The 24,855-nt window shown below is 48.6% G+C and overlaps 1 protein-coding gene across 4 annotated transcripts in view; it reads left to right on the plus strand.

Annotated features, from left to right (window-relative positions):
- The window catches only part of TRAPPC9 (trafficking protein particle complex subunit 9), a 388,615-nt gene that overhangs the window by 220,314 nt on the left and 143,446 nt on the right, over positions 1–24,855 (plus strand). For all 4 annotated transcript variants that reach the window (XM_070802397.1, XM_070802396.1, XM_070802398.1 and 1 more), the window contains 2 exons: positions 8,006–8,148; positions 23,633–23,743. In XM_070802397.1, the coding sequence (XP_070658498.1) occupies positions 8,006–8,148; positions 23,633–23,743 (254 nt within the window). The remainder of the gene's footprint in view (positions 1–8,005; positions 8,149–23,632; positions 23,744–24,855) is intronic.

Genomic DNA, 24,855 nt, shown 5'->3' on the forward strand with positions numbered 1-24,855 from the left:
CAGAGTCGGACACCACTGAAGCGACTTAGCAGCAGCAGCAGACACATCCCTCTCCATCTAGACCTCGAGTCCTAAGCCTTCTCAGTCCCTAAGGTACTTCGGGGCCTCTTGAATAGAAGCTCTTCTAATGGCTGGTACTGCTAAGATCCATTCCTGCATTATTGTGGATGTACCATTTAATTTGTAGTCACTTGGCATTTTTAAGGCATAATTAACGCTGAAGAAAGACTTTGGCCAGAAGTGCTAATTAACTGGAAAGTGATGGTAATGCTTTCATTTGTGTGTTTCATTGACCTTAAGTTAACAGTAGGACTGGCCTCCTGGGGTATGAACCTCAGCTGGGCCCTGAGGTCCTTGGCTTATTAAGTGAATAACATCACGGCTGTTAATCTTGTGTCATATCACAGAAATAGGGAAGAGGCGAACCTGTGGCAACAGGTCCATCTGAGGTCTTTAAAAATCAGAGATCAATTTCTTAGACATATAAATTAGTTAGGGTGTTGCTCAGGCTGATTGTTTTTCTCTGGCTCTGGCCTTAGTTAGATTAGAAGTCATGGAACATTAGATTAGCATTACGAAATGAACAGTAACGATTCACATGAGAATGGTGGGAAGACTCAGATTTTACAGATGTGTGTACCGAGGACTGGAGAAGGAACGTGACTTTTCCAAGGTCGTGTGAGGTTCTAAGAGTGAATCGAAACCTTGCTTCTTGACCCTGGCTCCGGCCAGAACCTGGGATTCCTGAGGCTCCACGCTCATCCTCGGACACGGGTGGCGCTCCATCAGCGTGCCCCACACAATGGCTCTGGAGTCCTCTGTTTGAGTGTCTGCAAGTGATCACCTGAGATCAGGATCAGTTTCTAAAATCACCTTTATTGAGTGTAATTTGCATTCTGTAAATGCAGCCATACTAACTATATAAAAGTTTTATAAAATGTAAAAAAGTTTTATAAGAACCGTATAAAAAGCTCAGTCGTGTCTGACTCTTGGCGACCCCATGGACTGTTGCCCTCCAGGCTCCTCCATCCATAGGATTCTTGAGGCAAGAATACTGGAGTGGGTTGCCATTTCCTTATCCAGGGGGTCTTCTAGACCCAGGGATCTTACCAGGGTCTCCCACACTGCAGGCAAGACTCTCTACCATCTGAGCTACCAGGGAAGTCCATCAAGATACAGAATATTCTTACTGCCGCAAGCTTCCCTGACCCCTTTATAGCCAGTCCTCTCCTGCCCCGCAGCCCCGGAGACGCTGATCTGCTTTTTGTCCTAAAGAGTAACCTTTTCTAGCATCTCTCATACATGCAAGCCTACAGTATGTACTCTTTTCTTTCTGGCCTCTTTCACTCAGAATGATGATTTGGAGATTTTCTCGTGCTGTGTCTGTCAGTAGTTGGCTCCATTTCGTTGCTCAGCAGTATTCCATAAAATTTGTTCATCTAGTCACCTACCTCCTGTTGGACATTGAGACTACATTAAACTTGTACTATGAATAAAGTTCCCAGGGACATTTACACATATGTTCTTGGTATGGATATATGTTTTTATTTTTCTTGGTAGGAGTTTCATTATTGAATAATTTATTAACTCTATACTTAAGTTTATGAGGAATTGCTTTTTTGTTTTCCAAAGTGATTGTAAATTTTACCTTAACCACTAGCAATTTCTGAGAGTTCTAGTAGATAATTTAGGATTTTTTTTTTTTGTGGATACATGACTGTGTCATCTATGAAAAGACAGTTTTATTTCTTCCTTTCTGACATATATGATTTTAATTTCATGCTTTATTGGCTTCCCTAGGATCTCTATTACATTGTTGATTGAAGTAATGACAGCTATGTCCTTGCCTTACTCTAGATTTTAGAGGCAAAACATTGTTTATGATTAAGTTGGTTTTAACTGCAAGTTTTTCACGGGTGCACTTTGTGGATTGAAGCCGTTCCTTTTTATGCCTATTTTGCTGAGATTTTTAAAGAAATCATAAATTGGTTTTGAATTTTTTCAATTGCATTCTTTGCAGCTATTGAGATAATCATATGGCTCTTCTGTTTTGTCTGTTAATGGTCTGTTAATATGGTGAATGACATTGATTGATTTCTAATGTTAAACCAAACCTTCGATTGTTAAGTTTACTTGATCATGATGTATTACTCATTTTAAATATTACTGTATTTGACTCAGTAATAATTGACGATTTTTACATCTAAATTCACGAGGAATATAGGCCTGTGCTTTCTTTGCTTTTAGCATTTGGATAATACTGGCCTCATAAAAAGAATGGGAACTTTTTCTCCCTTTTTTCCTGAATGTGTGTGTATAAACTGGTGTTGTATCTAAAATTAGGTTTTGATAGAATTCAGCTGGGAAGCCATCTGAGTTTGGGGTTTCTTTTAGGAGGGTGTGTAATTTATAAATCTCATGCTCACTTATAAATCCTGTGTTAATTTATGAATCCTGTCTTCAGTTGGCAGGCGGCTCTTTGAGTCTCCTTCTCGTTGGTTCCATTCGGTAACGTGCGCCCGTCACCTGAGTTGCTCAGTCTGTTGGCGTGAAGTTGCTTTCCCTCTTTCTTTATCGTCCCTTCATGTGCCTGTGCTCTGCGCTGATGGGCATTTTCATTCCTGACATCAGTAACCAGTTTCTCACTTCTTGTTTCCTTGATCAGCCTAACTTAGAGGGTTGTCGCTTTAATTGGTACTTTCATGAAATGAGTTTTAGTTTAATTGATTTTTTCTTTCATCATTTGTCCAATTTCTATTTAATAATCGCCCAATCCTCTCTTCCTTGCTGGGTTGTGGTCTCTTCTTCTACAACTCTACTCTAGACACACACCGTCCTCTTTTCTCCTGTATCCTCGTATATCCAGGGCCCTTCTCTGTGACATAGTGTAGCACAGCTGTCTTAGGGGTCTGGGGCTTGTGTCTTTGGCTAGACCTGAGCCCACAGGGATGGCGTCGTGTCTTCTGCCACAGTCCCTCACACTAGTGCACACCCATCCAGAGTGAGTGAGTGAGTGAGTGGGTGGAAGGATGGGTGAGCACTGCTCTGGGCAGTCCCGTACACGGAAGACCATGGGCTGTGCAGCCGTGCAGCTCTGCGCCTGAGCCTGGGCCCGTGGCCTCAGCCACTCACTGAGCTGCTCATTTATGCTGGACTCTCCTTGGAGGGCTCTTCATGTTAGAGCCCGTGTGTGAGGCTCAGGTAGCACAGCATCTGGCACTTAGTAGGTGCTCAGTAAAAGGCAGCTCTTGAAAGACCTTTCATTTCAGCTCAAATAACAAATTATTATACAGCTAGAAAAGAAATACTTTTTCTGTAATTCTTTGCCCATTTCTAATTTGTATAATAAATCTTCCCTGAAATTGAGACCGTCACGTGTCTGAAGAAGGAGAAGTCTTACGGCATAGTGGTGCATTGTCTCCCCTTACATTCTCATTGAAATAAAGCTTGGGCATCCCATGTCTTTTCCCTTATCAGCCCACATTATGGCTTTATTAAAATACTCTACTTTTATGGAGCTGAGAAGGCATTTTTTTAAATCAAGGAAGGAAGGCAGTAGTATGCAATAATTTCACAGAATCTTTTCTGTGTTTTCATAAATTACATATTTTCCCCCGTAATTATATCTTTTGCTTGCTTTTCTACAGAGTAAGGAAATAGCCAATTCCAAGAAAATAGAAATACGGTTCCTTCTTTGCTATCTGGTACTTGTTGGTTACCTCTCTATGTGTAGTTTTTGCTTATTTCCCAGGTGGTTTCTACTATATCACTCCCTGGGGACAACTTGTAAGTTTACTTTAAAGAACAGAAAATCCAGCATGAATTTTTTTTATTCCTTCACAGATTTTGGCTTTTCAAGGCCATTGTTGAGAATCTGTTGATTTCCTTGACCCGCATGCCTGCATTTGCAGAGGCTGCCGTGAATATAGTGGGTGGTGGGTTGGCGGTTCATTTATCAGTTAATTTACTCAGACATCCATTGACTCGACACCGAGCTCTCTGAGGTCAGGGACCCTCCTGTATTCACTGTTCTAAGCACAGGTCCGGGCGCTCAGAAAGTACCCAGGAAGTGATTGGAAAGATGAATGAAAGGAGAGGCCAAACAGATGGAAGTCTGTTGGATTAAAAAAGTCATTACAGAAAGGATTGTTGGGATGTGTGTATGAGGGGGTCTCACCTTCTCCTGACACGGGTTTTCAAAAGTTTAGCTTATAAACTTGGCCGTCCTTTTGAGATTACAGTGCAGTGCTGTATGCTGTGGAAAAAGAATTTCGGATTTTGGTGAGACCAAAATATGATGCCTGAGTATTTTTTTTTTTAATCTGTATTTTGTTGAGTCCTTTTAAAGTAAGGCAGTACAGCCATCTTACTGGAAACGGGGCGGGGTGGGGCCGTGAAGGAGGAGCAACATTTATACAGGTTCAGAGAATCAGTAGCACCAAAGTTCAGAGGAGCCTCTAAACACGTCCACCTTGAAGAGTGGTGGGAGACGAGTTGGAACAATGAGCTTTTAAAATGGGGCTGAAGGACTTGAGTAGGCATTTTCCCAATGATATGCAAATGGCCAGTAAGCATATAAAAAGATGCTCAACACCGTTAGTCATTAGGGAAATGCAGATCAAAACCAAAATGAGATACCACTTCACCCCCATTACGATGGTGATTATTAAAAACAACCCATCAACCAGGAAAAAATAAGTATTGCTGAGGATGTGGAGAAATTGGAATCCCTATGCACGGCTGTTAGGGATGTAAACTAGTTCTGTCGCAGTGGGACGTGGTATGGTGGTTCTTTAAAGAGGTTAGATACAGGATTTCTTCTGATCCAGCAGTTCCACTTCTGGGGGATACACCCAAAGGAATTGAAAGCAGAGATTCAGACGGGTGTGTGCATACGCACGTCCACAGCAGCGTTAGACACGATAGCCAATAAGTGAAGGCAACCCGAGTGTCTGTTGGCGAGTGAATGGATGAACAGAACGTGGCACATCCATTCAGTGGAATATTATTCACTTTAAAAAGGAATTATTTTCTGAAACGACACTGCTGAACCGTGGAAACACTAGTCGCAACAGGACAAAAGAGCTGCGATTCCACCTCCATGAGGCCTCTAGAGCAGCTAGATTCGTGGAGACAGGAGAACAGCGGCTGCCAGAGGCCGGGCAGGGCGCAGGAGGGATTTTTGTGTGGTGTGTGTAGTGTTTCAGTTTGGGAATATGAAAGAGTTCTGGAAATGGATGGTGGTGATGTTTATACAACAATGGGGAAGTGCCTAATGCCAAATAACTGTACACTAAACAATGGTTAAAATGGTAAGTTTTATGTGTATTTTACCACGCCACAAAAAATGTTAAATGGCATTAGAATCCATTTCCCCTTTCTTCCTATTTTAAGCCACGTTGTCTTCAGGTATCGAGTGGTCAGGGTGCAGAGGGAGAAAGGAGTCTATTTAACGAGTGCCTGCTTGAGCTTATACTTCACTTTCTCACTGAGTCTTCATTAAAATCCAGTGAGATAGGTGTTAATTATTAGCCCCATTTAACAGTTGAGAAACTGAGGCTGAGTGGTGGGATAACACGCTCAAGATCTCACTTAGCCAGAGCATCAAGCCAAGCTTAACTGGCCTCCCTCCCTGCTCCCTACCCGCTGTACCAGGCTGCTTGTCTCTGGGATTTTTGTCCGTGTCCTTCCCAGAGGAGATCCGTCCTCCAGCTGGGATGGCGCCTGACAGCACGCACATATGGTGGTTTTCTTTCATTTTAAGCACTTTCGTAGCTGTGCCTGCCTTTCCTTTGGAGAGGAGGAATGGGTCAATGAAAGCAGTTGCTGCTGCTGCTGCTAAGTCACTTCAGTCGTGTCCGACTCTTCGTGACCCCATGGACTGCAGCCCACCAGGCTCCTCCGTTCATGGGATTTTCCAGGCAAGAGTACTGGAGTGGGTTGCCATTGCCTGAGGGCTAAGTGCTGTGTCTCGCATGGACAGCTTATTGAGTCGTGACTGGTGGAGCGCAGGGAGGAGGGCAGGCAGGTGGGCCTATCCTGCGGTTGGGACCCATGGCTTCCCGCAGCTCTCTCGGGTGGGCATGTGCTCGAATCCCCACCCTGAACACGTGGCTTTGAGGCCCCATCAGCACTGTCAGCCCCGACAGTGCTCCCAGCTCACCCTCCCTCTTTCTTTTCTGGGAAATGCCCGTACTAGGGTCATCGGAGCCCAGCCAGTCTCCAGATGTGGTGGACACTTTCTCAGGCCCTGTTTACCTGGCTTGGCTGCAGCAGTGGGTATTCCATCCCTCCTCCCCAAAGCTCTGCCCTCCTTGGGTTTCCACGACCCCAGCCGTTTGTCTCTTGGTGTGTTATCTCTGGAATTATTCCTAATCCAAGGTCCCCATGATTGATGGCTATGTTTGCTTCTTAAGAGTTTTATTAGTCAACTTCTTATGTGAAGGAGCATCTGATAAATATTTCAGCTGTGCTGGCCGCCTGTGGTCTCTGTTGCATATTTTTCTTTGGTTTTGTCATTTGTTTTGTTGTGCAGCCCTTTAAAAATGTAAAAGGCTGTTCTCAGCTCCAGGGCACGCAGAGCCAGGCTGCAGGCCAGGTGTGGCCCATGGGCCGCAGTGTGCTGTTGCCTGTTTTAGGACCTTACTGGGGAAGGCTGAGTCATTTTAGTGAGGAGCTGAGCTGGGGTTGAGATTTCCTGTTGCCATGGTTACTGTTGGTGCGGCACAGGCTCTGGATCGTGCTGGGGGAGGGGGAGGAAGGTGGTAGGGGCTGCTGAGGTTCCAGGCATTTTTCCCATAAAGGTCCTCTCTCCTCGGCCCTGAGCCCTCCCTGTCTGCCAGCACCTGGACGGAGGTCTCTGCACACCTTCCTTCCTACCCTAGGGGCTTCCTCCTGGGGGCCTGCAGGAGCAGAGGGGCACGCTGTTGTCCTCCCGCTGCTGCCATCCCTGGTTGGAGCTGCACCCCGCATCGCGGGCGTGGGCTCTCGGAGTCCCTGCCCCTCTCCCTGTAGCACCAGCCTCTGCCTGGTCTAGAGGTGGGCGCTCTGAACGGGCTTCCCGCTCTGTCTCTCGTGGCGTCGCTCTAGGATCCTGGCCCTCCTGTCCTCGCCTCACTAGGATGGATATTTACCCCGGCCTGTGTGCCCTTGGCATTGGTCACCCCTCCTCCAGAAGCTAAAGATTTTGCTTTGGAGGAGAGAAGGGTGTGGATGGGGGCAAGGGGTTGGAGCTGGGGTTTTCGTTTCGTGTTTTTCCCCTGGTGGCTGCTGACCACATCCTCCAGGCCTGTACTACCCAGGGAGGCTCCCCTGCACCTCTGCCCCTGCCAGTCCCCCAGGGGAGGTCCTTGGAGAAGAGCCTGGCATGGGCGGGAACTGTCGTCGCATCTGGAGGATGTCCACTATCTGTAGAGCCCCTCCTCAGCCCTTAGAAGTTCATGGACTGACTGACTTCGTGAACTGACTCCTTGCCGGCTTGTGTGGGGGCCGGCTCTGCCCCTGGTCGGGTGTCCCCACCATGTCCCTCCTGGAAGGAACTTGTTCCTGCTTGGCCTTCTGGCTCTATGGCTGCCCCATGACCTTATCTGCATGAGTCTGGGGCTCATCAGCCTTACTCACTGTTAGCCTAGGAGCCATGCTCCAGCTCCCTCATGGAAGCCCCCACCCACTCCCACAACCTGATCTGTGTGTTTAAATGATGCTGACTGAAATGCACTTGTCTCTCTGAAATGCTAGATCCCATCACAGAATCATCCTCGAGTTTCTCTCCATTCGTGTTTGCAGGCTGAGAATCGTGCATGTTGTTAGCTGCGGGGCATTGTTGGAAGAAAGATGGTACCAGGGTCAGGTGCCAGTGGCCACCCTGGTGGAGCTGCCCAGTGCCCATTGCTTCACCAGCCGGGGTCACCTTCCCCTCACCTGAGGGAGGCCGGCCACGTGGCTGGATGGTGGTCGGCTCAGGGAGTAGTAAGTGACCTTTTTTTTTTTCTTTCCGTCTTTTTAGACCCTGGAAGCTGTCCTGAACTTCAAATACTCCGGAGGCCCAGGCCACGTTGAAGGGTATTACAGGAACCTGGCCCTGGGGCTGCACGTGGAGGTGGAGCCGTCTGTGTTCTTCACGCGGGTCAGTACCCTGCCGGCCACCAGGTACGTGCACCTCAGCTCTTGGCCAGCCTTGCTCTCGCGGCTGACGGCGCTGCACCCACAGTTCTGGCCGTGGTGTTCATCTTGGTCCCACCGCCCAGAGTGCCAGGGTGGTCAGCCTCCCCGGGTCTTCATCAGATGAACAGGCAGTGCAGGGAAATGCCTCTTCGGGGAGACGGGGTGGGCGGGCTTCCCTCTTAGCCCATGCTGTGGTGATCGCGTCCTCCCTGCAGCGTGCTTGCTTGTCGTCGTGGAGGCCCGCTCCTTGTCCCGAGCCCAGGCCTCACTCCGGTCCGGCGCAGGTCTCCATTAGCAGGGACTTGGCACATGGCCCTGTGCCTTGGATGCTCCTGGAGGAGTCCAGCCTGTCTCTGTCCCACTGTCCTCCTAGGAGGACTGTGCAGGGCCTGGCCATCCAGCATCTCGGCCCGCGCTTCCTGGAGTCCCCAGCCATCGGGAGGGTGGGCCGTGCTGCCCAGAGCGCCCTCCCTGGGGAGGCTTTTCCTCCTGCTTGGTTCTCCCAGACTAGCCTTCCTTCAGGGAGGAAGAAATCAGTTTGTCTCCTTCAGATCCATTAGAGGCCAGAGATACTAGAGGTTGTTCCTCCCTTAGGTGAGAAAATGACAGTTTCTCACCCCAAACTTTGACCTGTGTGACCTGGGGATAGTGCTGGGTGGGGCTGCAGACACTTGGAGACCCTGTGGGGTTGGATTCCTGCCCAGGTGGTGAGCAGCCTTCGGAAGGCAGGTCCTGACCCCCCGGGTGGTTCCACATCCCGCTGTCCAGGGACACCTTACCTCTCCGGTAGCATGGACTGGCCTAGTGGTACTTATGCTTAATGGAGTTACGGCTGTCTTTACCTGTCCGTCCTTGACCATGAGGGGAGAGACCGTTATGTACAGCAGCCCCCTTCACCCGTGGGCTCTGTCGTCCACAGAGTATAACGGGGGGATGTTAATGTCGATAGAAAATTCTCTTTAGAGTGATACAGCGCTCCCCCGCCAAAAGTAAGTGCAGTTTGAGTTCATAGGAAAGACTGCTTTTCTCCCAGCCCCGGGGAATGGCCTCAGTGAGAGTCAATGGCTGAGCTTGAGCTTTTCAGCATCTCATTTCATCATCTATCACTTTTTCAATCCACAGAGTAATGGTCTCTCTTGCCAGCGCTCGCCTCTGTTTTGAATTTGTAAAAGGCATCAAAGCACTTGCCGGCAGGGAGCTTTGGCCGGGATGCCTGCCAGATGCTGTTCGAGTTTCTCAGGCCCTTCCCGTGTGTTCAGTCCGCTCCACCATCACCCTGGCGTGCACCTCTTTCTCGTCCCCTCATCTCCTGCTGCCACCACTCACATAATTAGGTCTGAGAAGCAGCGCAGATTGTCACCAAGTTGGATTCGTTTCCCCCTGTTGCTCTCTGGCTTCCATGTCATGGCCCCTGCAGCTCCTAATGACAATTTAAGATGAGAAGCATTGCTGCCTTGTGGTTTGGTGCGGAACACTGGAAGAGCTGGTGGTGGGCTGATGTGCTGTTTGGCTCCTGGTCGCCGGCCTCACTCTCTTCCTTTTAGCCTACGTGTTTCTTTTCCCTGCTCTTGGGTTGATGTGGGTTGACGTTTGATTTCCTCTAATCCCTCTCCTTTCTTGCTCAGTCTCACTGAGCTCTGATCCTGTGGCTTGAGGTTTGCCATCTTCCCTTAGGACTCTAGAAATACTCCCTTGCCTCCAGCCTGCTCCTGTGTCGTCTCGTAAAGACAAATGTTCCCACATCACCGTCTGGCTTGAAGACTTTCCCAGTGCATACTGGACAGAGTTCAGAGTGCCCGCTCTGATATTTATGCTCCAGTTTCTGTAGAGATCTGGATAAATTGTTGGCCTGAAATACAGCAGAATTATCATTCATTTTATCTATACTCTGTTCCGGTTGACATGACACGGTTTTCTGTGGACACTGGTTTTCATCTTGCTCCCAGGTGAGAATTGTCTTGTCGTCTCGGGCCGTTTTAGAGTCAGGCATCCCCAGCGATGGCCAGGTGCCACACATTTGCATCACAAGTGAGGCCCAGAGAAGGCCTGTGGTTTTCCCAGTCTCACAGCTTGCCCGTGACAGACTGGCTTCCAGATACCCTGACTGCAAGGTGCTGCAGACACAGATGCACAGCTAGATGACCGAATCCATGTTAGCTGGAGCCTTTATGGGCATTCAAGCTGACTTTGATGCAAAAAGAAGCTATACATTCATCAAAAGACAGCCTTATTGCTGGCATAAAGTCTCACGTAACCCTGTTCTGAAACCAGAATACCAAAGGTTATTACATCTCGCTCCTGGGCTCCTCTCATCAGCGGCGGTGGTATAGTCGCTCAGTTATTACATCTCGCTCCTGGGCTCCTCTCATCAGCGGCGGTGGTATAGTCGCTCAGTTATCACATCTCGCTCCTGGGCTCCTCTCATCAGCGGCGGTGGTATAGTCGCTCAGTTGCGTCCAACTCTTGTGGTCCCATAGACTGTAGCTTGCCAGGCTGCTCCGTCCATGGAGTTCTCTAGGCAAGAATACTGGGGTGGGTTGCCATTCCCTACTCCAGAGGACCTTCCCCACCCAGAGATAGAAACCAGGTCTCCTGCATTGCAGGCAGACTCTTTACCAGCTGAGCCACCAGTGCCCCTCTCATTAATACTGATGATTTATGCCGTTTTTCTCATTGGTAGTTTTTTACTGATAGAGTTCTAGAAGTCAGGGTAGGGAAATCCCATTTATTCAGGACCCACCCTATTCCTAGTCATGCCCTCAGTCCACTGTGCAGTGTCCCATTTAAACTCCCGAGAACCCTTTGAAGTCAGTGTTGCTGTATGCAGATGTTAAATAACTCACCCCAGGTTGCACATTAATGAACAAAAGAGATGCATTTGAATGTTGGTCTTCTCTCCAGCAAAACCCATGCTTCCCATCACAGTGCTCTGAAGTGGGCTTCCAGAAGCCTGGGCCCCCCTTACCCACTCTGTCTGTGGAGGTGTCTCTGGATCTCTCCCAGCCTCAGCCCTCTGTCCCCACTGCTGTGGTCACCAGCTCTGCCCCTTCATGGGGGATTAAAGAATGAAAGTAAACAGTGGAGGGGCCAGTGTTTTCCCAGAGCCAAAGCACAGCATAGATGGCAGGTGGAATTCTCTTTGCCTTTTTTTTTTTTTTTAAACCATCCTCCTTCAGGGGTGTACCTGGGTTTCAGCTAACTTTTATTTAGGAGATCAATTACCTTTGAGATTCGCTTTTTTACACTGAGCCGCCTGCTAATGTTGTTGGGGATGGACTGAAATGGATGGGGCCACCCTGCCTTCCCCTCCTCAGGAGCAATTTCTTCCCAGACCGTTAGGATAAATGATCCAATCTTACACATCGCTGCTCTGAGCTCTGTGGGAAATGCACTCCCCTGAGCCAGGGTGTAAGGTGTGGGAGTTATTACATTATTAACAGAAATCACACAGCCTGACACACCACGGTGCTTCTCCCCGGCCAGTTAGAAAAATCCCATTTCCCCCCATGGGGTGGGACTGTTCCACGCCGTGGGCGGCCCGTGCTCACAGACATGTAATAAAGGCACTTTCAGTGCTAGATTTTATCACGGTCGATTTTTCCCAGGTTGCTGTGTTGATTTGAATGGGTTTTTAATTTAACAAGAATTAGGATTTTAACAAGCGCAGGATTCAGAACCCAGTGTACCTGCCTCCGATTTCAGATTCTGATTCTCCCACTCATCTGCTCTGTGGTCCTGAGCAAGTCATTTCCTATTTCTTTAGTCATCAGTTTTCCTTCACGTGGTCTTGGCGAGCACATCATTTCCTCTGTGCTTTACTGTCTGGTTTGTGCTCGTAACAGACCACGTGTAACAGGGACAAGAAGAGAACCATGAAGGCCATATGTTAAGAGGGGCACAAAAATGACTGAACATCAGGAAGACTCTTGTGCCTCAAAACCCAGGGCTGCTCTTTGCCCCGCGCCCCTGCCCCAGGGTTGCCTCTCCTTCTGTTCCACTCACAGAGCCCCCAGTTGGAAGGAGATGAATGACTTACTGCATTTGCTTCATCCTCTCCTGCTCCTGTCGGTGTGTGTTCACTGAAGTGACGAGCACACTTCTCATCCTCTTTGCAGGTGTTAAATAGTGTAGATCCGTACAGGCAGGAGCTGCGACCCCCCACCCCCACCCCCAACGCCGGCCGTGGCAGGAGCCGCTGGACACGTCATCTAGGTTGACGTGGCAGTGAGCTTCCTCTGGTCCCCAGTGTCGTCACTGAGGGGCTGTCCAGGCCATGAATCACCCCTCATTGTTCTGTTCCCACTCACAGCTGTACCTCAAAGGGTCCTATTTTATGTCTTAATTGTATACATTATTAAATTATTACTGTCGATTATTTTAATTTTGTTTTGAACCATTATATTATTGAATGTTATGTCTCAACATTCATTTTAAAACACTATCAATATTCTTTGCTTAAAGACAGATTTAAAGATTGTTTCTATTTAACAGGTAACTTACAACTACTTGACATGAGTTTGAGCAAACTCATGGAGATAGTGAAGGACAGGGAAGCCTGGGCGTGCTGCAGTCCATGGGGTTCACCAAGAGTCAGCCACAGCTTAGCAAGTATGGTTTATAAACATCAATTAAAAAGGCCCATGTCATACCTGCTTTAGGGATTGAGTGTATGTTAAAAGGTAGTTTGTCTGTCATCAATAACTGGCCAGAGCTGTTTGTGACCTTCCACTTGGAATTTTTGCATTTGGCATTTTCAGAGTTTTAATCATCATAATGTCAAATGCCAGTCCCACGAACCATGATTTCAGGTTGTCGTTCGTAAGCACGTTTCCGCCCTTTTTGAGCTGGGCTTGTGTTCCTTCCAGAGAATGAGAGGCTGGCTGTGCCCAGAGAATGAGAGGCTGGCTGTGCCCAGAGAATGAGAGGCTGGCTGTGCCCTCGCTGTCAGGCTGCGTCACCTTTTTGCCTTGGGTTTGGGGCCCAGGTGTCCCAGCGTTCGTTTTCATGCCCCTCTTAACGTGTGGGCTTTGTGGTTCTTCTCCTGTTCCTGTGGTCCGTTACGAATGCCCAGCAGATGCTGTAATGGAGTAGAGAGCGTGTGTGTCAAGACCACAGCGATGCTGAGCGCTGGGCCCTGGTGAGGTGCAGCAGCCGTGGGGCTGAGCCGCGAGCCTGCAGAGCCCGTCTCCAGCACCCCTGTGCTCTCGCTGCCTGCACGCCCGAGCTTTATGGAAGCGTCGTTTGGATACTGCCCAGCTCACCCACTTAAGCTGTGTAATTCTGTGTTTTGGGTTTAGTCGCGGAGTTGTTCAGCCATCACCACCGTCTGATTTTAGAGCTTTTCATTCTCCCAGCAGAAGCCCCGTGCCCGTCGGCAGTGCCTCCTGTCTCCCTCCTCCCTGCCACCCCGCACCACCTCAGTCTACTTTCTGTCTCAGTAGCTTGGCCTGTTTTAGCAATTTATAAAACGTGACTGGCTCTCTTCACTTAGCATCGCGTTGTCCAGGTTCACCCACAAGCAGGCCTCAGTATGTCGTTTGTTTTTATGTGGGACAGCATTTCATTGTGCGGATGTGTGGCATTTCATTTTCCGTTCGTTAGTCCTGGGTTGGTTCCACCTTTTGGCTGGTGGGAATGATGCTGCTACGATCATTCATGTACCAGTTTTTGTGTGGGCTTGCATTTTCATTTCTCTTGGGTATCCCTCAGAGTGGAATTACCAGGTCATATGGTAACTGTTTAACCATTTAGGGAGTTGCCCGACTGTTTTCCTGCTCGGCTGTGCCACTGCACGTTCCCAACAGCAGGGTACGAAGGTTCCAGTTTTCTGCACGTCCTTGCCGACGCTGGTTATCCCGTGTCTTTTTGATTCTCACCATTTCAAAATTTTTTCCTTTTACTACAGGGAACATCTTAAAACTTACTAACTAAAAGCTCAGAAACAGAGGCTCTTCCTGCCTTCAGTAATGTGCAGCCCTGAGATCCTCCCCAGGGGCCGGGTTGCGTGTCAGCCGACCACAGGGAAATGTTCCCGTGTTTCCACCGGTCGCCAGATCTGTCCTTTCCACTTCAGTAGCCCTGGACTGACTCAGGCGTATCACCTGTCTCCCTCAGGCCAGCCTCCTCTCCCCTTTCTGGGATAGTTGCAACAGCCTTTCAGAGTCTCTCTGCTTTCAGTTTCTCCCTTTCCAACTCTTTCTCCAGGCGATGCTGAAGTGTTCATTCCAAAACATAGGCACGAGTCTGTCCCTTCCTCAGGGCATGAGTCCCCTTTGGGAAAGGGGACATCGCATCACTCTTTGGGAAACTCGGTTCTAATGGACAGTAAATCTACTATCAGAGTCTTCAGCAAGATTTGGAAGCTCCGTAATCTGTGTGGCAGGAGTGAAGGTGAGATCATATCATCAGAAAAACATTCCGATGATTTGTTCTGTTTTGGGTCACTTTAGATTGAAGGTCTCCCTTGTGGCTCAGCTGGTTAAGAATCCACCTGCAATGCAGGAGACCTGGTTTCGATCCCTGGTTTGGGAAGATCCCCTGGAGAAGGGAAAGACTACCCACTCCAGTATTCTGGCCTGGAGAATTCCATGGACTCTACAGTTCATGGGGTCACAGCGTCGGACATGACTGAGCGACTTTCACATTAGATTGAATAAGCTTCCTGGCTTTCTTAAGACTTACAAGAAAGCTCTCCATCCTCTCCACCCATATGGACAGAAGAGCCCGGTGGGCTACAGTCCATGGGGTCACAAAGCATTGGACACGACTGAGCACACACATATATGGTCTCTAACGAAGAGGAACTGAAGAGCCTCTTGATGAAAGGGAAAGAGGAGAGTGAAAAAGTTGGCTTAAAACTCAACATTCAGAAAACTAAGATCATGGCATCACTTCATGGCAAATAGATGGGGAAACAATGGAAGCAGTGAGAGACTTTATTATTGGGGGCTCCAAAATCACTACAGATGGTGACTGCAGCCATGAAATTAAAAGACGCTTGCTCCTTGGAGGAAAGCTATGACCAACCTAGACAGCACATTAAAAAGCAGAGACATTACTTTGCCAACAAAGGTCTGTCTAGTCAAAGCTGTGGTTTTTCCAGTAGTCATGTATGGATGTGAGAGTTGGACTATAAAAAAAGCTGACTGCCGAAGAATTGATGCTTTTGAACTGTGGTGTTGGAGAAGACTCTTGAGAGTCCCTTGGATTGCAAGGAAATCAGTCCTGAATATTCATTGGAAGTACTGATGATGAAGGTGAAACTCCAATATTTTGCCCACCTGATGGCGAAGAACCGACTCATTGGAAAAGACTCTGATGTGGGAAAGGTTGAAGGCAGGAGGAGAAGGGGATGACAGAGGATAAGATGACTGGATGGCATCACTAACTCAACGGACATGAGTTTGAGTAAGCTCTGGGAGTTGGTGATGGATAGAGAGGCCTGGCGTGCTGCAGTCCATGGGGTCACAAAGAGTAGGACACGATTGAGCGACTAAACAAACTAACTGCCTGTTATCAATCAGTCTTTCCTGAAAAATTAGTAGCCAATTTCAGGATGGAGAAAGAGAAGTATCAGTCTCTCAGTCGTGTCCAGCTCCTGACAGCTCCTGCCAGGTTCCTCTGTCCACGTGGGTTTGGCCAAAGGTCTGCGTGGCTATCACTACCAGCCTGGCTGTGATTTCACTCACATACTGCACCCCTAGGATCGATGGAATGGTGACGTGTGGACCCTGGAGGCCTAGAAGAGTTCAGCCAGACTTGGGGAGAAAGCACCACTTAACTTTCTGGGAGTGGGGCCATGTTTTTAGACAGACTCAGACCTTGGCATAGGAGTTTCTCCTGTTCACTTTTTGCTGAGTCAGTATCGAATCATTAGCTGGGATTGTGTTGCTGGCAGGGTTGTGTGTGTTTCTTCTTGCTGCCCCACTGACTGCAACCAAGTTAATCACAGTCACCACCCCTCCTGTTTATGCAGTATTCTGCTTGTACTTTTACAAAGTTCCTTCATTTTTCTTCTTTTTGTTGTCATTGTTTTTTTCTGTTGAAGCCTCTTAATAATTCCATGACATAGGCATTCTTGTCTTTACTGAGGAAACCGAGGTTCAGAGAAATTAAATGACTTACTTAAGATATTCCACCCTTTAAGTGACCAAACTGGAATGCTGATAAGACATCTTCAGACTCTGAATTGCTCCTCCTGTGCCAAGTGTGGTGTTCACTCAGGCTGCTTTCAGGTGACTTCTTGCTGAAGACTTTTTTCTTTTGCTTTTTTAAAGTTTAGCTTGGTTAGGATGTTTCTGGATATAGAAAATTAAAAATTTATATGGCTTGGGGTTTGTTGAGCTTCCTGAATCTGTACATTGATGTGGTTTTTTTTTTTTTGGCCAAATCTGGGGAATTTTCAGCCATAATTTTTTCAAAAACTGTGTGCGTTTTGTTTTGTTTCATCTCAAACTCCTATGACATGACTTTTAGAGATTTTCTTGTCTCATAGGACTGTTTTTATCCCCTTTTTTCCCTCCAGTGTTTCCATTGGATATATTATTAATCTATCTTCAAGTATGCTTGTTTTCCTTTGTGGTTCAAAAAAATGTTTGCGTGACTTTTATTCTTTCAAAGTCGCTAGAGATGTTTCCCTGCATGGCCTAGAAATGGTTTAATTTGGTAAATGTTGGGTGTAACCTGACAAGTGTGGATATCCTGCCATTTTGATGGTGGAATGTTCGCTAAGTATCAGGTACTTGCTGTTTATTCTGTATCCTTTCTCATTCCACAGCAGATCATCCCCTCAGTTCCTCAGGTAATTCACCACCTGGTGAAACTTTCAGTTCAGGTTTTTCCTCAGGTTTCTCCTTGCTTTTTCTTTGCATCTCCTGTTTCTTTGCTGAGATTTTATCTTTTCATTTGTTTCGAGTGTGTCTGCCCTTACTTTGCAGAACATGGTTAAAGTCTTTTTGTGATAAGACTGTCATCTTGAAGTTGTAGTCTATTGATTTTTATTTTCCATTGCAAATTGGCTTTTTCCCGGGTTCTTCCTATGCTGCGTGATTGCTGTGAGATGTTGGGGCCCTGCTTGCGTCCTGAAGGGAACGTGGGTATTTTTCTTTTGGTGGGTGGTCTGCACCACGGCTCTGTGGCATCTGCTGTGGACCGGGCTGCACTTCTGGTTTCTGAGTCTGCGGTGCTCCTTGGGCCATCCCGTGGGTGCCTTCCTGGAGCTCAGTTACTGGAGCCCATGGCTTGCCGCTCAGGATCTGTCCCTCCATGCTCGTTCCACAGAGAGCCCAGGTCAAGTACCACTTCAGCAAGCCACTGTCTTCCCCTCTGTCCTTTCTACAGTCTCCCCAGCACTGTCCAGGGGCCTGCCTTCCCTGTCTCTCCACAGCAAAGCCAGGGTTTGAGTTCCCTGCTGCGTGTCTGTGTATGGGACTGTTGGTCAGAGGACACAGAGGGGGAATCAAAGTGATGGGGACTGGCCCTGTGCTTGTGGGACTGGCCGCTTGGGTCCCTTGGTGTCCTGGTCTTGAATGACTGCCGTCATGGTGCTGTTTCATAGAGGTACTGCCCGGGGGCTGGGGGCTGGGAGAAAGGAGAAAAAAGAACAAGCCCAGAGGACCTCCTCTCCCACCCTTTCATGATGTTCAGAGGAACTTGGATTTCAGATCTCCTTCCCAAATCCACCTTCTATAATTTACTTTTCAGACCATTAGATAGCTGCTGCCTGCCTTGTATGTAGGATTTATAGTTGGATTCAGTAGGGGTGACAGGGGATGGGTTATTTGTGCTTACTCCATCTTTTCCAGAATAAGAACTCCTCATGTTTTTAAAAAGCATAAACCAATTCATGTCAGTCATCTGCTCAGGTCAATCAAGTCATCCTGAACTTTTTGCATGACCTTTACTCTGGCATTAATTTGGCACCTCTCTGCTCTTGGCTCATTCTGTCCGTTGATTCCACCCTGCTCTAAGATTTGGCCTTAACTGCCTTCTCTGGAAAGCACTCCTCCAAGACCTGCAGACGATCGCCTTCTTACTGTGTGGGTCTGAAGTGAAATGCTATTTCAGAGAGGCCCTCCTTCGCCCTTACCTCTGAGGTCAGTTGTTGTCTCTATTTATGATTTCAGGTTGCTGTTCAGTTGCTAAGTCGTGTCTGACTCTTGCGACCCCATGGGCTGTCACCTGCCATTCTCCTCTGTCCGTGGGATTTCCCGGGTGAGAGTGCTCTTCGTAGCTCGGTCGGTGGAGTCTGCCGGCAGTGCAGGAGACCCGGGTTCAACCCCTGGGTCGGGAAGATCCCCTGGAGAAGGGAATGGCCACACACTCCAGTGTTCTTGCCTGGAGAATCCCACGGACAGAGGAGCCTGGTGGGCTACAGTCTATGGGGTTGCAAGAGTCGGACACGACTGAGCGACTAAGCACACACCCAGCACAATACTGGAGTGGGTTTTCATTTCCTTCTCCAGGGGACCTTCCTGACCCAGGGATCAAACACACATTACCTGCATTGGCATGCAGGTTCTTTACCACTGAGCCACCTGGGAAGCCCAAGATTTCAGGAGATGCACTTAATTAAAAAAAAAAAAATGTTATCATGCGTGTCTTGTTCTCTGCCTCAAGTCCTAGCCCACGTCCCACACTAGCCATCTCTGTGGCAGCCAGATTTATGCAGGGTGACTTGACGGCACCTCAGCTTCACTCTGCTGGGTAGCTCTTGATTTCTGGAATGTTCTGAGGGTCTTCTCTGAGGCTGAAGCATGGGTGCTCACCCTGCCCAGGGCCTGCAGCGAGTGTGGGGTGTTGACTCTTTGCAGGGAAGCCTGAGCTGGGCGGTGGGGGCTGCTCGACAAGTAACCCCTGTCCTCCGCTGACCTGCTCCCCTCGGTGTCCCCTCCCCAGACGCCCACTCCCACCCCACCCTCTTCTCAGTCTCAGCTTCCTGGGCGATGGGGGCCCAGGCTGAGGCAACATTCTAAGTGACTTTAAAAAGATCTCTTAGAAAACACGTTAAGTGTAAGCAACATGTACAGAAAGGCTAAAGCAGAGACATCACTTTGCCAACAAAGGTGCGTCTAGTCAAAGCTCTGGTTTTCCCTGTAGTCATGTATGGATGTGAGGGTTGGACTATAAAGAAGGCTGAGTGCCAAAGAATTGACGTTTTCGAACTTTGGTGCTGGAAAAGAAGACTCTTGAGAGTCCCTTGGACTGCACGGAGATCCAACCAGTCAGTCGTAAAGGAAATCAGTCCTGAATACTCATTGGAAGGACTGATGCTGAAGCTGAAGCTATAATACTTTGGCCACCTGATGCGAAGAGCCGACTCATTGGAAAAGACCCTGATCTGGGAAAGACTGAGGGCAAGAGGAGAAGGGGGTGACAGAGGATGAAATGATTGGATGGCATCACTGACTCAGTGGACCTGAGTTTGAGCACACTCTGGGAGATGGTGAAGGACAGGGAAGCCTGGAGTGCTGCAGTCCATAGGATCACAGAGTTGGACATGACTTAGCTACTGAATGACAGCAAAGGGGATAATCACCAACCACACAGGTTTGTCAAAGCTTTACATTTTGCTGTATTTGCTTCTGTTTTTCTAATTTAAAGAAAGAAAAATGAAACTGTTAAAGCTGTGCATGCTCCTCTGTGACCCTATTCTCTTTCTCCCTCACGGAGAGTGACTACTACCATCCAGTTGACTATTATCAGCAGTACCGAGTAATTTTAAGTATTTTAAACTTGATATAAATGTATACTGTAATTACCTCCTGCCATGAGCTGTTCGCTCAGCCTTGTTAACGTGAGACCTAGCCTGCAGTGAGGTATGGAGTTCTTAATTCATCCTCACTTACATATGTATATGCTTCCAGTGTGTGGCTGTTACAGATTTACTTACTGTTAATTTACATTCGTGGATCTGCTTCTGGGTTGGTTTTTCTTCCCTGATGTGTTTATCTCTCCTCCACTGCTGTGGGCCTTCATTATTACAGCTTTATGGCAGTTCTTGATATCTGGCTGGTCAGATCCCTTCCAAAACCTTTCTCGTTGTTTCACATGTTCTCAGCCTTTGATCTTATATATGGATTTTAGAAGCAGTGTATCAAGTTTGACCAAAACCAGAACTCTGTTGAGATTTTTTACTCAGTTGCATTAAATTTGTATAAACCAGGAAAGAAGTGTGTGCGTGCTGAGTTGCTTTAGTCGCATCTGATTCTTTGTGACCCTGTGAACTGTAGCCTGCCAGTCTGTGCCATCCATGGGATTTTGCAGGCAAGACTACTGGAATGGAAAAGGAATGAGTCCTTTAAAAATACCAAGCTTTCCTACTCTTGAACATAAAACATCTCTTTAATGTCATTCCATAAAACTTTAGAATTTTTTCCATTAATGTCCTGTATACATTTTGTTAGAGTTACCCCTAGGTGCATTGCTATTGTGGATATATTTTTTAAAAAATGTATTCTATTATTGTTTTTAGTTGATATATAGGAATACTATTATTGATTTTGTGTGTGGATATATGTCTTAAATCTGTATTCAGCAACCTTTTTGAACCCATTTTTTCTTATTTTATGAAATATGACTAAATTTTTTTTTTCACTTTTAATTCCCCTTATCTTTCCCGGCTTACTCCCCCTCATAAGAATTTGGGGTCCGTGAAAGCGGAGACCCTGCTTCTCTTGTTGATTTCCATATCCCAAGTGCTTAGAATAGCACCTGACACGGGACAGGGACTCAGTAGGTATTTATATGAATTAAAAAGTAGAGCTGTCCTTCTCGTGGACAGTGGAAATGGTGCATCCTCAGTCTGTAGACGTGGCCGCGCCCGTGTTGCTCGCTGTGTGGGCCGTGCTGCTCTTTCTGCCTGGCAGCCTCATCCGGCCCTCGACTGCACTTCAGCTTCCTCTCAGCTGCTGGGCCTTTGCTGCCCAACCCCTCTCCCCGTGCCCTGACCAGGCAGATGGATCTAAAGCTCTGCTCTGATCTCAGTTCTTCCAGGTAGCTTTCCTGGGCTTCCTTGTACTCCAGAAAGATGGATTCAGAAAAATGAACAGCAAACCAACAAACAAAGGAAAAATAAAACCAAAAAGCACACAAGAGTTAACAGTGAATTATACACTCAAGCCCCAGGTTAAAGCTTAAGAGAATCATCCACAGTGATACAGGAAGATACACGGAGTAAGTGACATGGTGGTGGAACACAGCACTGTGGCAGTTTGGGAAAGGGAATTAATTTATGAGTAAAAGATAGAAAACGAAGATCCACCAACATCTCTTACTGCCAACAGTTAGGAGGAACAGAAACCCTGGATCAAGCCGCCCCCGCAATCAGACACTGAGTCAGAAAAAAACAGAGGCCAAAAAAAGTGTTATATTCTGACATCCATCATTTCTGTGCAGTTATATCTAACAACTATATTCTACAAGTGAAAACAACACAGATTTGAGTCTTGTCTTTTCTGCTTAAAAAGAAAAATAATCACTTGAGTTTTCCACCTCTGATAAATGTTTTATGAATTCCCCTTTCTGATGAAAGATTTTGCTGTGATTAAAGATTTCATGAAGTTATGACAAGGGTGGAATAGATCTTCATTCTCGAAAGTGCAATTTTCCTGTGGGCTGAGTGAAGAGCCCTCTCGTAGGCAGCTGTCAGAGCTCATGAACATTTTTCCAAGTGCTGCACCTCTGGGAGGACATCCCCACCCACAGAACCTACAACCAACTGCAGCCACGTCGGGTGACATCTCCTGGTGCACGGCTGGATGATCCAGCCGCTGCTGCCCTTCTTCCCGTGAGAGTAGCTGCACGCAGTTGGTGTGTGTTTTGAAAATGTGGTGTTTCACCCGTGCCAGGTGACCTTTGAGTGATGCCAGTCTCTGTGTGTGTGTGTGTGAACCGCTGGGCAAGTCACGGCGCCCTCGCCACCTCAGTTCCCTTCTCTGGGAAGGACGGAGGTCGCGGCCTGGACAGGAACACGCGTCTTGGTCTGCTGTGAGCTCTGCAGGATTTCCAGCTCCAGGTGTGGACGGTCTCAGCCACCCGCCAGCATCTCTTGCCATCTCCTGAGCCGCCCTCCCCTCTCCCCTCAGTGGGTCTCGGGAGGACGACCTCCCCGGGCTCTTGTACGAAATAACCACGTGCGGGCAGCCCGGCACCTGTGGCTGTGCATCCTGTCTCCCCTTCGCTTAACCACCAGCGAAACCTTACATCACCACACTTGGAGAAGCACCTCTGAGAGTTCCGATGCCCTTTGGAAGGTCACATGTTGAAGAAAGGCTCAGCTGAAAATGACCCGGAACACAGATCCTTTTCCGAGTCTTCTCTTTTTTTCCTTCTGTGAAAATCCAGCTGCCCTTTTCCTCCAGGAGGGAGAACGGCCCAGCCTCTGTTGCTGGCTACCCTATCTGCTCCTGTCTCGGGCCTGGGTGTCCCGGATTCCATGAGCGGATGCTTCTCGATCAGCTGTCACACGCCAGCTGTGACACTTGGCATTTGAGATGCTGTGTTAGTTTTAAGCAAGCATTTGACCATAATGGGGCCCTGACAAATGCAAGCCAACACAAACCACAGCGTGCGTGGCTGGACTTCTCTTTTATGCATGTAGGTAGTGAGCATGTACCGTCATTTCCCAGACCCCCAGGCCCCACCCGACCCCCCCATACCATGGTGATTGTCCCCATCGTCCCCGAAAGCCCTGAGCTTTCTGGGTCCTGCTCCTCCCTGAGTGGGAAGGAAGCGAGTCAGTAGACGGAAGGGAGACATCGTCCCCTTCCAGGGCTCGTCATCTTATTTGGGATGGGAAGTCTCTAGAAGCCGATCACTTGGTGGACCTTCATCCAGTGGCCACCCCCCTCGGGGCCTAGGGTGGTCGGCACCTGGTTTCTGCAGCTTTACCATCTGTAGTAGTGAAAGCAGGAAGGTTTCAGGTGGGTGGTGAGTGACCTCATGGTGTCATCCACAGTTCTGGAGGGACTGAGGGACGGTCCCCGTGAGGACTCTTGGTGAATGTGTGTGCAGCGTGGACATGGTTCTCTGTGGACATGGCTCTCTGTGTACCCCTGCTCAGTACCCAACCTGGCACCCACAGAAATCCCGGACCATGACGCTGTGGTCGTTTACTGACCACCACCATATGCCGAGTGCTTTCCCGTTGGGTCAGGCGTCCTGGTGGTCATGTGTGAGGCTTGGAGAACTCAAGGTCCCTTCCCAAGGTCACCTGATGTGTAAAGGGCACAGGTGGGTTATAAGCATGTGCCCCAGGATCAAGGAGGCCTCCTGTGCAGACCCACTGTGTAGAATTCACAGTCAGTTCAGAATGAGTCTTCTCTGTAAGCCTTTGTGTCTGGGGGACACGACGTTTTGATAAACCGCACCTCTGACGTGCCCCAGAACCGTCAGATCTTTGGGGAGGGGAGGCAGAGTCACTGTGCTCTTTGTCAGAAGATGCTGACCTGGGCTCTGTCTCTCGCCGCAGCACCCGGCAATGCCACCTGCTCCTGGACGTCTTCAATGCCACGGAGCACGAGCTGAGCGTCCGCGCCCGGAGCGACGAGGAGCTCATCCTGCACGCAGGCGAGTGCCAGCGGTAAGTGTCCCCCGGGCCCCCGGCCCTGCTGTCACCACCCGTGGGGGAGCAGAGTCAGGCTGGCCCCTGAGACCCTGGGGCTGGGCAGTCTGGTCCCCCTCTCAGAGACACTGTGGTCCTTATTCAGGTTCAGGGAAAGGACGGGAGTGGTCGTAAGGTCAAGAGAGAGCCGGCCGATGTCCATCAAGCACCATGTCTAAGGACACCCAGACTCTGGGCAAGACCTTTCACTTTCAAATCCTTAGGAGAGCTGTATCGGGGGCACTGGGTGTCGATCTCAGGGATGTATATCAGCATCACTGGGAAGCTCCTCGGAGGACTTAATGCTGCAGCAGCCAGGCCAGGCTCAGGCCTTTGGGAGAGAGGCACCGCCACCCAAGCTTAGCCCACGGAGGCCAGTTTCTTACAAAAGTAAATGTGCACATACTCCACCTAGCTATCCCAACGCTAGTTGTTCAAGAAAAGTTAAAAAAAAAAAAAAAAAAGTTTACAAAAGACCTGTAAAGAATGTCCCAAGCCAAAAGCTAGAAAGAGCTTGGGTGTCCATATCCTTGGAGCAGGACTACCCAACGGTGGCATTTCCCTGGTGCAATATTACTCAGCAGGCAAAACCAGCGCACTCCTGACACAGCACCACAGTCGGGGTCAGGAAGCTCATGCTGAGCGCAGGTGCCTGACCCAGCATGGGTCCAGGCATCTGAGACCCCGGGACCAGCAAGACTCTGCTGAGATGACGGTAAAAGCAGAGCGTTGCTTCCGGAGAAGACGGGGTGGGCTTTGACCAGGAAGGGGCGCAGGGCATAGTCTGGGTGATGGTCGTGTTGTGTGACTCGATATTTGGGTGTGGCTTACACAGGTGTTTTGCCATTGTTAAGATTTAGCCAATGTGCACTTAAGATTTGTGCATCCCACCGTTAAGTTGGTTTTGTATCAAAAGGAAAACTGTCGGCACGCGTGGAACTCTGCTGCTCGGAGGACTTGGGTGGTGTCTCGCGATAGCTGCGCTAGTCTCGGGAATGCCTAAAAAGTTAGATTCCCGGCAGAGGGCTGGGCAGGCGGACGGGGTGAGCTGATCAGAGTGAAGTGTTAGTTACGGGATATGTCATACAATG

This window comes from Bos indicus, chromosome 14 (genome assembly GCF_029378745.1).
Source record: "Bos indicus isolate NIAB-ARS_2022 breed Sahiwal x Tharparkar chromosome 14, NIAB-ARS_B.indTharparkar_mat_pri_1.0, whole genome shotgun sequence".
Classification (NCBI taxonomy): Eukaryota; Metazoa; Chordata; class Mammalia; order Artiodactyla; family Bovidae; genus Bos; species Bos indicus.